At 40.8% G+C, this 15372-nt stretch overlaps 1 protein-coding gene across 6 annotated transcripts in view; it reads right to left on the reverse strand.

Annotated features, from left to right (window-relative positions):
- Nucleotides 1–188: 188 nt before the first annotated feature.
- The window catches only part of LOC132115460 (IQ motif and SEC7 domain-containing protein 2-like), a 63558-nt gene continuing 48374 nt past the window's right edge, over nt 189–15372 (reverse strand). For 2 of the 6 annotated variants that reach the window (XM_059523948.1, XM_059523952.1), the window contains exons 4-14: nt 13591–14621; nt 13290–13451; nt 10711–10833; nt 10278–10444; nt 9985–10124; nt 9684–9809; nt 9445–9544; nt 8472–8633; nt 5668–5865; nt 5346–5416; nt 189–4316 (exon numbers count right to left, since the gene is read on the reverse strand). In XM_059523948.1, the coding sequence (XP_059379931.1) occupies nt 2913–4316; nt 5346–5416; nt 5668–5865; nt 8472–8633; nt 9445–9544; nt 9684–9809; nt 9985–10124; nt 10278–10444; nt 10711–10833; nt 13290–13451; nt 13591–14621 (3684 nt within the window). In that variant the 3' untranslated portion in view covers nt 189–2912. Of the gene's footprint in view, nt 4331–5345; nt 5417–5667; nt 5866–8471; nt 8634–9444; nt 9545–9683; nt 9810–9984; nt 10125–10277; nt 10445–10710; nt 10834–13289; nt 13452–13590; nt 14622–15372 lie in introns of all 6 variants that reach the window. The other 4 variants (XM_059523951.1, XM_059523949.1, XM_059523953.1 and 1 more) reach the window with 4 other exon arrangements.

A 15372-nucleotide genomic window follows, 5' to 3' on the forward strand; every position in this document is an offset into this window, starting at 1 on the left:
GTTCCACATAACACAGTCATTCAGATATGGAGAAACATATGGGCGAGTACATTAATTTTAATTTTGGAGTAATTATTACTTTAAAAATTATGTACTGTAGTTCAAAATTATAGATTTATACATTTAAAAATGTGTATTTATATGATTTTAATCAAAATATCAGAAAAAAAGACAAACAGAAATATGAGTTGTGTCAAGACACATTATATATTTTTACTCATATTAGGCAATAAATATTCCCATCTCTCTGAATTTGCTTAATTTCATATATTATCTGTACACAAATAAGATGACCTCATATAACTTTTTTTCAAAATTACACTTCAATCTGCTTTGACATACACTTGTACAAGATTTCAGATAAAATGAATTTTCTTGAATCAAAAAATCAAAATAACCCCCCCCCCCAACACACACTCATACATACACCTTTGCCACTTCCCAATATTAAATCATACTACGACAGTCTATGTACAGTTTGTTACAGAGCTCAGTAAATACAGACATACTCTTGCAATAAAATTAAAATTAAGCGGGAAGATGGAGAGTTAATAAAAAAGATTATGGGAATCATTAATCAAATAAAGTAAATTATTTATATTCTCTCTTCTTAAATTGGTATCTGGCTGTGTATGTAACCAGATGTAACTGGATCCCCATTTTCACTGATACTGTGCTATTATTTAGTTTGGTGGAGTGCTGATCATATGTAATTAGCATATTCAGGAGCACATAGAAAGAGATGGTGTTTTGAAAGGGTAGCAAAAGAACATAAATATCTTGCAAACAATAACTGAGCATAACATCAAGACAAATAATACTGAGCACCTGCATTAAGCCCAGTCCAGAAATATCAGCACTTGAGATCACATTATGCATCCACACTAACAAAAACTTCAAGCAGTACTTGAAGGCTAAATTACCTTGATTTCTCATACAGGTAAAATGAAATCCTTGTATTAATGTGATAATTATACTGGTTCTGCCATCTTCCTGCTCTCCTCCATTATTCATATGGAGAAAAAAAAAATAGATAAGGTAGCCTATTGAAAACTGAAGCATACAGTCTATGAGCATGGCGTTATTTTTTTAACATGTCAAAACAGGCCGTCTTGTAGCTCAAACCAAAAGTCAGATGCACACAAAGCTGAGTCAAACACATAATGACAGGTACACAACTTCTGTTAAAAAAAAAGTTAAATAATACCCATAAAAAGTCTCCAACATTCAAGGACACTTAAAAAGACAAGTGTGTTTGTCCATAAAAATCTTCAATAACAATAAAACACTTTGACACTTCACTGTTGAATGTCAAAGCATGAGAAAACTTTTCCTATTTACAAATATCTCTCATATTTTGTCAAATTTATAACATCTGTATTTTGTATAACATAAAAGTTAAACAGTTATATTCATTAAAATTGAAATTTATAGCAAACATTTATATAACAGCGTAAAATATAGTCAAAAACACCTTAAGTATGATTGGCAGTATTAATGCAAAACCCCAATGGAAACTGCATAATACAGGCATTTCAGATGTGAAGATTCGTGACGAATAGAGAGGCAACAATCTTTTGAGGAAAGTTTCCTTCATATGTGTGTCACTAGCCCTCATATAGGTAAAAATACTTTAGCTGGAAAATGTTTTTGTTTAATAGAGATAATTTAATATAGTTCAGAAAACACATCCATGTATAAAGTGCCTTTTGTTTTCACATTCTGGGCCTTGACAGCTTTACTGGAACTCTACTAGAAATGTGCTAAGAATTTAGATATGGATGATAATGGTCACCGACTGGTTTAATAAAAAGTAACAGTGTAGAATAAAAACAATGTTGCCATGAGAAAAGGTTTAGATTTAGACACAATGCTTTAAATGTAACATAAAAGATCATTTTTTTTCTCTAAAATGAGCTTCAAACTATGAAATTAATTTATTGTCTACCCATTTGTGTATAGATTTATATTTTCTAAAATGGTGTAACTCTAGGTATGAACATCATGTATGTTCACAGATGAAGTGTAATATAATATTACTGATATCATATAATTGTATGTACGCAGGTTAATAATTCTGATGGATAATGATTCTAGGATGATTACAAACAGCACATCCACATACAGTACAAGGCTTTTTACAGCAGACTAGTTTTAGGATTAGAAGAGGTCAGGCCAGTACTGACATACTTCAAACAATCATACCAGGTGTAAGATATTTCCTTTGTAGATACATCTCTATAAGCACTCAAATATATTGACCGTTATAGATGTGTACAAAAAGAGCAATAGAGCATTTAAAATTATTTAGCAAGTAGAAGCTGGACATCAATTTAGTGAAAAGATTATTGCATCTTGCCAATGCTATTGACTAATGCTCAACGTAATTACTGGAATGTATGAAATCATTGTACTTTGCCCAAGTACTGTGCTTTGATCTTCATGTCCAGCACAGTATTATTTGTACGGTCTCTGGTCTTCACTTTTCCTAAACAGGTTCCCAGGTGAAGCAAGGAACCAAACAGTTTCTCCAACACCTGTGATGATGAATGCAAAATGCAACCATTTTACCATAACTTTATGGCTATATGTAATTGAAGCAAGCATGTGGACAATTTTGTGCTTGAGTTTGTGTGTGCATGTCCACATGTTTGTAATCCCTTTACATGCTTCAGTAGTTTATTTCATGTCTAAATATGGGATTTAAAGAGAAGTAGCTAAGAAGGGTTTGGCTGGAATACCAAATCAGTGACATCTACAACACCTGAATTGAAAGAAAAGTGTCATGAATGTTTTTTGTTATTGTTGTGGAGAGTGTATATCCCACAGCACTGATCTACCTGAGAGCCTCCAACTATCGGTATGACATACGTGTGTTTGTGCTGTTTTGCCTTGGGAAGCCCCTTCTTCAGTTAAACTTGAGGGAAGCGCAAGTGGAAGTAGCAGAGTCTTAGCAGGCTGCGTTTCTTTTTCCCACTGGTGTTGTTATCGGCTTTGGCCCTGCCGCCACCTGCCTCCTCCAGCCTCGCGGCGGTCCCCCCTCCAACCGCCAAAGGCCCCTTCAGCGACCCCCAGCCTCGCGACTTCCCCCGGCTCACACTACCGTGCTGATCCGGTTGGTAGGTTTGGATTTGGCGCGTTCGACCGTGCCCGTCCCCCCAGGTACGGCTCCAGTCTGAGCTGGCGAGGGCCCTTGCTGACCCCCGGCTTGTGAATGGGGGCCTTGATGCTGGGGGGGGAGAGGGGAGAGAGGCGTAAGAGGGGTAAGGGGGCAGGAAGGGGGGGGTAAAGGGGAGTGTGGTGGGGGAGGGGGGATGGAGGACAACGGAGGATACTGGGGCAGATACTGGGCGGCCGGAGGCACGTGATGGACCGTGCCGGACGCGGAGACTGGAGGCGGCTGAGTGGGAGCAGGGAAGGGCGGAGGAGGAGGGCTGGCGAAGACGAAGTGAGGTTGGTGCACGGGGTGGGAGCCCGGGTGCGGCGTGTGCATGTGCGCGGGATGGGAGTGTGCGTGCGGGTGCGGCTGAGAGTGTGACAGCGTGAGAGGGGGCTTGCTGATGCCGCCCCCTCTGGCCGAGTGTGTGGGCTGTGTGTGGAACAGAGCAAACTGTGGATGAGGGGAGAGTGGGGAGTGAGGAGAAAGGGGGGGAGGGAGGCCGGAGCACATGTTGCCCATGTTGCCCATGCTCCCGTAGCGTCCCTGCAAAGTATGGTGGGAGATCGGCTGGTACGGGCAGTGTGCGGAGGGGTTGGGCTGCGGCCGTCGAGGCAAGGTGACCCGCTGAAGAGTATGGAGGCCTTGCTGCCCAGACGAGGGTACGGTCTGCGTATGGAAGCGATGTTGGTGGTAGTACGGGGGCGGAGGCTGCCCACTGACACTGTTGCTGGTAGTGTGGCAGTACTGGGCGTGCAGCGCCTGGATCTTGGAAGGCCCCCCGCCCTCTCCCGGGCACAGCGAGGATGGGGACAGAGGTGGTGGCCCTCCTGTAGTCGGTGGGGCCACAGGGGCGGGGTAGGGTGGCCCCGGGGGGATAATAGGAGCCGGTGTTTTGGATCGCTTGCCCCCAAACAGGGAGCCCAGGAAGGATCCAGTGTTGTTGCTGTTGCTCCCAGTCCCCATTCCAGTCGTTCCTCTCTCTGTGCTGCTGGAGACTGGCCCAGCGCCAGTCACCGCAGGTGTGTGTTGCTGCCCCGGCCCACCCCCCACCCCCACTCCGGGGCTCAGGATGGGGCGGTGAGGCCGGAATTCTTCTGTTCCATAGCATCCCGGGAGCACAGTGGCTACTGGGTAACGCTGGTGAGGCCGTGGACTGCTAATGATGGAACCCTAAGACAAAGAGAGTTGGGGGAAAGGAGGAAAGAGAAGAGGACGGCCGAGCCAAAAACGAGGGTTCGGGAGAAAAGTAAGGGTGTGCAAAGAGGAGCAGGAAAGAAATGTAGGCAATAAACAGGAAGGAGAAGAAGATATAGTAAAAGGATACAGAGAGAATGGTTGTTTCAGTGGGTTGGGGGGAAAAACAGGGGTGAGTTGATTAGGGTAATGAAACAACATTCTGTCAGCATCATAATTCAGAACATCATAACACAAACACATGCACCCAACTATCTATTATGCGTCCCAAATGCCAATAATGCCAGTGTTGCTTTATTTCTAACTTCAAGTGGGGTTTTATTTCTATTTTGTGTAATAGTCAAAACCTGTGCCAACAGGAAATTACTCATCTGTGTAGCTGCCATTAAAGTCAACATGAAACTGCATTGTAACCCATTCTATTTCTGTAATCAGACAAGTAAAACTGAATATTCAAATAAGAAATTAAAAAAGTGTGCGTACTAAAAGAGTAAAAAAGGTATATTTTGATTTCATACTGGTTTAGATTTATGAGGGACACCTAATATAAAGAAGGTCTCAATATAAAAATCAACTGAACTGATATCACACAGTCACTAGTCCATGCATAGCACTGCAAACATATGCACAAACCACGTTCAAAGCAAAAAATGCACAACAAAACCAAACGATAATAAACACATCATAAAGGCCTTCCATTTTTCGACATTTTATCATGCTTTAATTCTGGATCAATGAGATGTCTTCCAGTCTTTATGTCCTGAATGACTGCAGATCTTCACATGCAGTCTCGATGACTGATCTTATTGATTCATTGCCTCGGTCACGTGTACATTACCATTCCACAGACCACACATGGTCACACAAGATGCACACACATGGCTCTGTGTCTATGGTTAGGACACATGCAAGATGGCGATGTGTTGTGTGTGGGATTCCAGGCAGACATGCGGGTGGTTCAGGATTGGGGACTAAAGCTAAAGATACAGACCTCTGCTTCACTCAGACTTACTTCCATTGTACTGTCAAGGGAACCAACGCTGTTGCTGCGGCCACGTTTCCCTGTTACCCAGTTAGCAGATGTCAGTCACAACTGTATTGTGTGTGTATGTGTGCGAGTGAGTGTAACCACAGTCAGTGTTAATAGAATAATAGTTTCTTATTGGTGTTTGCAAATGTTGAGAATATTCTTCAAACCCAAAAATCTCAAACCCTAAATTTTAATATATATCAGTTGTATACTTGCCCCTAATGTAGTATGGTATTCAGTTATCATTAGTAAATTGGTTGCCGTTCACAGCAGAGTGTCTCACCTGATTCAGACAGGTCCCTCAGAGAGGAGCTGAGAGCAGTACGTTTGAGGCCCTCTCCTGGTGAATAGTTGTCATCCAGACTAGGTCTTCCCATAGTGCCATTCACCACTTCATTCTTGACCCCACTTACTCCTCCTGTCATAATGCTGTTGGTGAGCAGGCTGGGCCGCATTACTCCCTTCTGCTTCTCCAACTCAGCTGCAGGTGGACAAAAAACGAAACATCAGTGGACGGTAAATGGAGTAACACCTTGTTCTAAACAGGCAAAACAGCTTTACAATGTGCTATGTTTATTTGGTTTATTATGTGTTTTGTCATTGGTTTGACCAGAAACTAGAGTCATTGTAAATCTATAATGGTAACGTTTTGACAATTAAATGCAGACCGAACTATCTTCCATGTGAGTTTACCATTGTCATAGTTACAGCCAGGGTGCGATTTGTGAATAAAACAGAGGGGGGGGGGGGGGTGTTTTGAAACATTTTAATTCATAAAAATAAATCATGAGAACATGAACTAGATGACGTCATGCGCTGATTAGCATATTTATGAAGTAAGTGCAACTTATTGTATTGCCTCCCTATGCCTCACATACTGCATTTTAATTCAGCCATTTAATTCTCAATAAAACTGTTTTTATTACTATATTTAAATTTTTCTGTTGTCAGACAACGGAATGAATATTATAATGACTGAAACGCGGTCCTTTTAGACTACATAACTAGCTCTCAAACATTAATCTGCACTAATGAAATCAAATGCACATACGATAAAGTCAGTGGTTGTGCTGTGACTGATGTCGGCTATACTTTCTTGTAAAATAGAGTTAAAAGCAACAGAATATCTTTTTTTTTTTAACTGAAAGTGCTGCTCCTCTTTGCGCTCGCTGAACACAGCAGATGCAGAGAGAGAGGCTCGCGCTGGGAAAGAGAGACCTCGCGCTCGTGCGGCAGCACCAGAGAGTCTCAGAGACTAAATAATGATTGCCCAAAAAGTCGCTAGATTTGTCGCTTGTCGCTGTTTTGGAAAAAAGTCGCTAAATCTAGCGACAAAGTCACCAAGTTGGCAACTCCACTGCCCAGTGGACCGGCTTCAACCGTCTCGTAAGTGTTGATAGGCTATTACTCGTGAGGTGTAACCAATCAGATAGCGCCGTGGGCGGGACATTGAGCAAGTCTGCAGAGTGGTGAATACAGAGAGGCTGCGCGGGAGCTATATCAAAGCCAGCCAAAGTAGCGCATTTTAAAATAAAATTGACTTTAATCAAACCACGGATCTGTGATAAGTTTTGTGATCCGTCTCGCCACTAGTGTAGTAGCACTTATCACTTTGAGGGGGTGATAAATTTATCCCCACCGGGGATAAAAATAATTAAACAGAGGCAGGGATACATTGACCAGAAAGGGAGAAATCCCACGCATCCCCCCCGGCAAATCGCACCCTGGTTACAGCTGTCTACATTCCATCAGATGCTAACATTAGCATAGCCTTAAACTACCTGCACAATGCTATAAATGCACATCAGAGCACCTTCCCTGATGCAGCTCATATCATAGCTGGTGACTTCACCCAAGCAGATTTGATGGCTGTTCTTCCAAAATTTGACCAACATATCAAATGTGCTACCAGGGGAACAAGGACACTAGACAAGGCTTATTCAGACATTAAGAATGGTCTTAGATCGACACCTCTACCACATTTAGGCCAGTCAGACTACTTATCCATACTTCTAATCCCAGCATACACCCCCCTCAGGAGAAAAACTCAACCCACCATAAAGACTGTTAAAACATGGCCTCAAGGAGCCTCCTTGCAGCTGTTTTGAAAGGACAAACTGGTACATTTTTGAGGCTCAGGACTTGAAAGAGTACACCTCAGCTATACTCTGCTACATACAGATCTGTGTTGACAATGTCACAGTTAACAAATACATCAGGCTGTACCCCAACCAGAAGCCCTGGATGATGGAGGAGGTCAAAACTCTCCTCAAAGACCGCAACACTGCCTTCAGATTAGGTGATAGAGCCCTATACAGCAGTGCCAGAGCCAACCTGAAGAGAGGCATCAGAGAGGCTAAAGCAGCCTACAAAAGGAGAATTGAGGACCACTTCACTAACAACAACCCGTGGCCCAGTTACAAACCCAGCAACCGAATGACTTCAATGGGGATGCTGCCTTGGCAAAGGAACTCAACTGTTTCTTTGCCTGCAATGAGGTGGAAGTAACAGAGATGGTCAAAACACTTCCACCAGCCATACGCTCACTTTGCAGGTGGATGATGTGAGGCATGTGTCCACTGCCAAACAATCTACATAGACTCTCAGTCTTTCTTGGTCACAATACCACTGAACATTGCATAGATGCAAATAGTATTTTCAACTGTTCCTCATTGGTTTACATTTCAACTGTACTTCTGCACTACTATTTTTACATTTCAACTGCCCTATTGCACTACTTGTTAATTTTTTTAACTGGATCCGTGCGCTACTCGTTTACATTTCCACTGCACTACTTGTACACGGGGTCACTGCAACCCAAATCTCAGCTGCTTTGCCATTGTATCATAATGTATCTTTTTACCACATTGCCCTATTGTTGTATATATTTATTTCTTATTAGATCGATCCCGCTCCTTTTTAATTAATACTGTTTCAATACTTTTGATTTTATGTCTGAATAACACCAATGATTGCTACTTATTTCTGTGCAATGACAATGAAAGGACTCTATCTAGTACACCACCAGTAGAGGGCCAGAATAAAGTGTAGTAGTTTCTTGCGAGCAGCAGAGGGCGCTGTACTCACACTCCACTCTGTATTTCTCCATTTCCTGGACCTCAGCAATGCTCTCCCTCAGATCACTGACAATGCGGGTGCGGTCCTGTTGACTAGGGGCCATGAACACAATCAGAACTTTGTGCTCACCACCCGGGATCGCTGAAGTTAGTCTGACACCATGAGGATAGTCTGGGGAGAGAGAGAAAAACATTATGTTTGTTCAGGGTTTCTAAATAGCAATGTCATATTCAAATGTTTTTTATTAATATATTTTTTTGTACTAAAGGGTAATTAGTAGTTTTAAATGATGTTTAAGAGAATACATTTTTTAATGCTTTAGGAATATACAATTTATATTCACTATAGAAATGTCCATGACTTTTTCAGGTTTATAAATAAAATTATTAAAATTCCTTGATATTTATAGGTTTTCCATGATCATTGGCACTGAAGTTATAATAATTAAGCTTTTTTTATTTTATTTATTTATTTATTTTTTCAAAAGTCTGGGTTTGTCATTTTAAAGAAATTAAAACTTAATAGGATGCGTTAAATTGATCAAAACAAGTGTTGTTTAATAAAAGCATTTATAATGCAATTTCAAATAAATGCTGTTCTTTTTAACTTTTTTTTTAATCAAAGAATCCTGAAGGAATTTAGCCTGGTTTTCACAGAATTATTAAGATGCACAACTGTTTTTAACTGTGGTGATAGTAAGAAATATTTCTTAAGCAGCAAATGATTTCTGAAGGATCGTGTGACAGAAAATTCACATTTGCATCACAGGAATAAATTACAGTTTAAAATATATAATCATAAAAAACAGTGGTTTTAAATTGTAATATATTTACATTATTTCTGTTTTTACTGTATGTTTGAGCAAATAAATGTAGTCTTGGTGAGCATGATAACATTTTTTATTTCCTTTCTTTTTTTTTTTTTTTATCCGAACATGAATCCAAACAAAGAAAAACAAAAAATAAGCAACGTGAAATCTTACAAGAGTTCTGGAACATGTGAACCTGCATCTCCACCAGAGGGAAGGACTGTCTGAAACTGTACGTTACGGAGGTTTTCTTCTTCTGGAAGATCTTTGTAACCTTGCCGTGTAATAACGCAGAAAAATAACTACTTAGGATTTGAAAGTGTATTAACTTTACAATACACATGCATACTGAAAAGATGTTGCTTAATTTAATTTTGTATGCATGGATAATTGATATGTGCTATTGACATTACCACAAGCAGATCGTTGAAGAGGAAGACCTCTCTCTGGTGAACTCCAGACCTTTGAGGACGGTTGGGGTCTGGGACCTCATAGAGCTGACAGCAGCACACGAGTCTGCGGTGGGGCAGAGACAGAACCTACACACACAGCAGATGTGCACATTTACTTTAGAGTCATATTACAAGCAGTTAATCAAGCAGGTCAAAAAGCATGATCTAACATTGACAGAACACTTCAAAGTAACAAATCAGGTCACAAAGATTCTAATCCAAAAAGATTCATACGATTCAGAAATGACTCAGTAGAACTCACAGGTTTCTTGCCCACTATGACTCTCTCCACTGCCTGGACTTGAGAAACATGGTCATCATTGGTCCTCAGTTCCCACTTCTGAATTCTCTGGTAGATTCCAACCAGTAAATCACGTGGGATGTCCTGACCATTATCCACCCCTGAGAAAGAGAGAGAGAAAATGACATGCATACATCTTTAGTGTACTAGCAGAATCCCTTACAGTTATGTGCAACATTTAAGAGCAGACAAAGACTGCGTTTGTAATTGTAAGTGCCACTGTGTGAAGTTTGAGAGAGAGATTTGAACACCACCTCTCAAGTTTTTGATGAAATCGTCCAGCTTCATCTTCCTCTCCGCTTTGATATTGGGGCTGTACATGTCTGTGTTGAGGAGGATGATGGCAAAAGCTAGGATGAAGATGGTGTCTGGGTTCTGGAACTGTCTTACCAGTGCTGGATTACAAACACAGTACCTCTGGCTACAAGACAGATTCAGAAAGAGAAATAGCATTTGAGAGCAGTTACTGAGGGATAGATCAAACATGTTTAATAAACACATTGTTCCAGATCTGAAATCTGATTGGATGAGCCGTGTGTGATGCCACTGTAAAATAGCTGATATATGTACAACTCTGACCGCACATTGATAAGAATTTTCTTTTAACACGGCCCGTTAATAATGTTAAAATCACTGTAACCCAATCTGAAGTGCTAAGTGTTCTTAACTACAAGCACATTCATATACCTGAACGCCTCAATAAGTCTTTCCACTTTTTGGGCTTCTCCTTGGACTTTTATCTGAGCTTGAAATTTCCTTAGAGCATCATCGAGATCCATTCCAGAAAAGTCCATTTCATCTACAACACAACTGAGAAAAAAGCAGAAGAAAAAGTTACGCATCAATAAAATGCTCATGCCAAAACATGCATCAGTTTATTTGTGGATAAAGAGAAAGCTAAATATGATTGTTTTATGTAGTATTGCATGGAATATTGTATTGTTCCATTGCAAGGGCCTTTGGGCTCCACAACCCAAAAGGGATCTGCAAATTATTGTTTGATCTCAGAAATTAAAACATGCAGGCAACAAAATTGGATTATTATGTAAATGTCAATCAAAGCTAAAATTAAGAAGCTAAATATTGAATTTTTGCAAAAAGATTAAAATGAATAAATTGTGCATGTACATAAATAATAATATTTTTTTATATTAATGCCTTTATATTTTAAGCATCATAAAGCCTGTACAGTAAATACATTAATATCAGAGGTGTCAAGTAATGAAGTACAAATACTTCGTTACTGTACTTAAGTAGAAATTTGGGGTATCTATACTCTCCTTGAGTAATTATTTTTCAGCCGACTTTTTACTTCTACTTCTTACATTTTCAGGCAAGTATCTGTACTTTCTACTCCTTACATTTTAAAAATAGCTTCGTTACTGCTATTTCATTTCGGCTTGTTTTCATCCTATCCAGTTAAATCGTGCCATCCGGATGCAGTGAATTTGATTGTGGTTGGAAGAGAAGTATAAACATACCATTCCGACACCCTATTGGTTTGTAAGCGATCCATCGCACCTGCACATGACACAAATCACATCTGACATAGCCAGTTTTGGGTTCGTTTATCAAAAAAATTCTTAAAAGTAGGGTTGGGTATGGAACTGGTATTCATCGAACCAAATAAGAGGAAGCAGATTTCGGTGCCTTTTAAATGCCTGAGTGATCGATTGAAATTTGTCCTGGTTCTCCCGAAATGTACACAAGAAGCACGGGTGTCGCTAGGCTTTTTTAGTGGGACTGTAGCATTTAGCTCCATAAACTGTACACAAATTCGCGATCGCCTGAGAGTCAGCCCTTAAATTTCATCTGAAACCAGCGTCAGACCGGTCTCCTCCCCTTTCAGTGCGCTCTTCAATCTGCAGACCGCGGCGGAGCAGCGCGAACACACGTAAACACAAACAGAGGACACAAGGTGTGTGTTTATCGATAGATTGTTAGAATATCCGTATCTGTGCAGTCCTTTTCATAAATACAGTTTACAAAAGGTCACAAGGGAGCAGTCAGTTTCTCATCTACTCTAAAGTTTTCGCTTGTCACAGCTGTTTCCTCCAGCGAAAATCTAGCCCTTAACACATATGAACGAACACATACTTCAATTACACTTATTTGAATATACTTAATTTAATCATACGTACTTTATACATACACTAGCTACTGTGCAAAAGTCTTAGGCACGTTAGTATTTTCACTTAAAAGAATGGTGTTCGGACAGTTATTTATATATTTTACTGTAGTGTGTCAGTAGAAAATATCAGTTTACATTTCCACATTCATTTTGCCGGTGACAGACTGCTTGTGCATTCAAAATCGCACTAGATTAAATGCGTTATTCATTGTTAAAATGAATGGCAAACTGATATTTCCTACTGACACACTACAGCAAAAGATATAAATAACTGGCTTAAAACCCTTTTTTGGGGTGAAAATACTAATGTGCCTAAGACTTTTGCACAGTACTGTATTTTAAAAACGAAATTTTTGCTACTTTATAAAGAATGAGCATACAGTAATTCACAGAACTGATTAAAGACAGTGACATACAGCACTCATCTTAGTGCATCCCAAATTTTTCAACATGAACATTTTAATATAACATTATAGTCATTATGGCCTATGGCCTTTAGAAAAATGTTTTTTTGAGGTGTGGTAGTGCACAATAGGCCCCTGTGGTGCGGCCTAAGCTTTTGTTCTTAATGGCATTTTTTTTTCTTACATTACTTTTACTTTTATACTTTAAGTAGTTTTTTAAACCAGTACTTTTATACTTTTACTTGTAAAAAGCTTGAGTTGATACTTCAACTTCTACAAAAGTCTTTTTAAACCCTAGATCTATACTTCTACTTGAGTAATGAATGTCAATACTTTTGACACCACTTATTAATATTAATAATACTATATGTATGTTATTTTAATGCATACCTAAATTGCAACATTTAATTTGATAAAATATGCAACAGGGACCCAAGCTTTTGTCCACTAACAAGTCCTTGGCCTGAAAAAGTTTAAGTAGCACTGCTCTATTTTGCACGTCAAACTAAATAAAGTGTATTATATTGTATACTTTAAATAAATAGTATGCCTTCATATCTATTCAGTATCAGTTAACTGAGAATTCAAAAACTTCAGAGAAGTTGTTAACAATTTCATTTTTTTCAAAGCAATCCTTTTTGAAAGTTATTTATTAAAACTTTTGTCATCGTCTAAAAGACAAAAAAAATGAATTTCACTTCTTTTTAGTGCATTTTATTGTGTGGACTCACTCCAGTACATCTTTGTTGAACTGTTTCTGTCTGTTTCCAAGAAACTCTCCAATCATCTGGCGACTCAGGCCTTTCCTTTCCAGGATAAAGCGAGCGATGCCCACTGGTGTGTCTGACACAAAGCCCTTCTCAATCAGGTACTGAATACCCTTTTCTGGCTTCCTGCAGTCCAAAAACATCAGTACAGTTTAATCTGGTTTCAATCAGATGCATTGAGTTTCATAGTCATAGTCACTGGCATTTTATTATGTTAAATTGATGAGATTGTTACATTTAAAGGTACTGTTAAATTTTTTCTTACTTGTTGAAGAGGTTGAGTCCGATGCGATATTGTCTTCTCTGAACCACATCGTTGTTAAAGGCAGGAGAGTCCCAGCTGTGCCGACTTTCTCTCTGGTAGGTCTGTTTCCCTAATGAGGGCAAGGGCTCCCGCAGGCTGTCCCTTGAAGAGGAGCCTGAGCTGCAATTAATAGTCTCATTAGAGTTTGTGGTGGAGTTCAGTGAGTCATTATCACCATCTGAGCAGCACTGCTGCTCCAAGCCACCAGGAGGCAGTGGTGCTGAAGAGGAGGATGAGAGCGGTGTGGTTGGGGGCTGTTGAGGAGAGGAGGAGGACGAAGGGGTGTCAGGGTACTGGTGATGATGGTGGTGGTGATGGTGAGCCATGTGGTGTGGGATGTGCGACGGTATCGATCGGATAGCTGGACGTGTTTGACCTTGTGCAGCTGTTGAGGATGTTGAACGAGCATTAGGGTTGTGCTTTAGTGTCCCTTGAGGTGACCCTCCCACTGAGTCCTGCTCAAAGATTAGTTGTCTGCTAAGGGAGCCTCGGTCTGAGCGATCACTCATGTCCACTGAGCTGTCACTAGGTGGTTCAATAGTAAGTAATGGTAAGTGCCCTCCCCGTAAACGGTAATCACGGCACTCTGTGCAAGGTGTGCTTCTGCGGCTATTGCTGCTTCCTCCTCCTTCAGTGTCACGGCTATCTTCCCTACCACCCACTCCACTTCCAACACCGCCCCAGAACTCAGTGTCTGTGCTGCTTGGGGCCCGGTCTAGAGAAAGCGGTGAGGAAGGTAGTCCATCATCCATGTACAGCGTGACATCACTGTAGGAGGTGGCTGTGCTATCCTCATGCATGCTCAAGCCCCCTGTACCACCTCGATCTCTGTCTCCAAGACCTCTCCGTAACGATGCGTGGCTGTTGCTGCTCCATATGCACTCGCCAAAGTCATCCACAACACCACCTCCATCCCCTATACCTTCCTGGGAATCATCTCGGCGTGGTCGACATGTTAGGGCATCATCAATGGAGTCAGCCAAGGACTTCACCTTGAGTATAAAGAAATAGACACTGTCAGACAAATATTATCTGACCATGAAAACCTTACTGTAACACAAGACAGTCTGTTCAGCCCCTTTCACACTGCATGTTGGACCAGGAAAATTGCCGGAACATTGCCGGGTCACATTCTGTGTGAAAGCAAACACGTCCCAGGATTGATTCCAGGATTGATCCTGGGTCGGGGACCTAGTAACATTGGCAGGATCAGTCCGGGAACGAGTGCTGTATGAACAAAAGCCAGAACAAATGCAATAAAGTGTGTGTCATAGTGATGACGCACGTTATCGCCCAACTTTTTTACCAGGTGTTTTGAAGGGATATAAATGTTAGCGAAGAAAAAAATATGTGCAAACTGTAGGGCTGGGCGGTATATCTAACGATATGATCATGCGTATCTAGTCAGTAAATCTGGTCATCACCTGCTTATAATTGGAGCGCCACTTAATAGACAGAGCCGTAGATCACTGTCAAGCTACGCAATATCGTGCCATTATCGCAGATGAATTGCATTCGATAATGAACGCGGTATTGCAAAGCTTGTCAGTGATCTACGGCTCTGTCTATTAAGTGGCGCTCCAATTATAAGCAGGTGATGGCGATTTAGCGCTAATCACAGAACCAGATTTACTGACTAGATGCGCATGATCATATCGTTAGATATACCGCCCAGCCCTAGCAAACTGTAATGAAGCAGAGATCAGTTAGTCCCTCAATTTCCGCGCTGACGCTGAGATCGTT

Source organism: Carassius carassius, chromosome 34 (assembly GCF_963082965.1).
Source record: "Carassius carassius chromosome 34, fCarCar2.1, whole genome shotgun sequence".
NCBI lineage: Eukaryota > Metazoa > Chordata > Actinopteri > Cypriniformes > Cyprinidae > Carassius > Carassius carassius.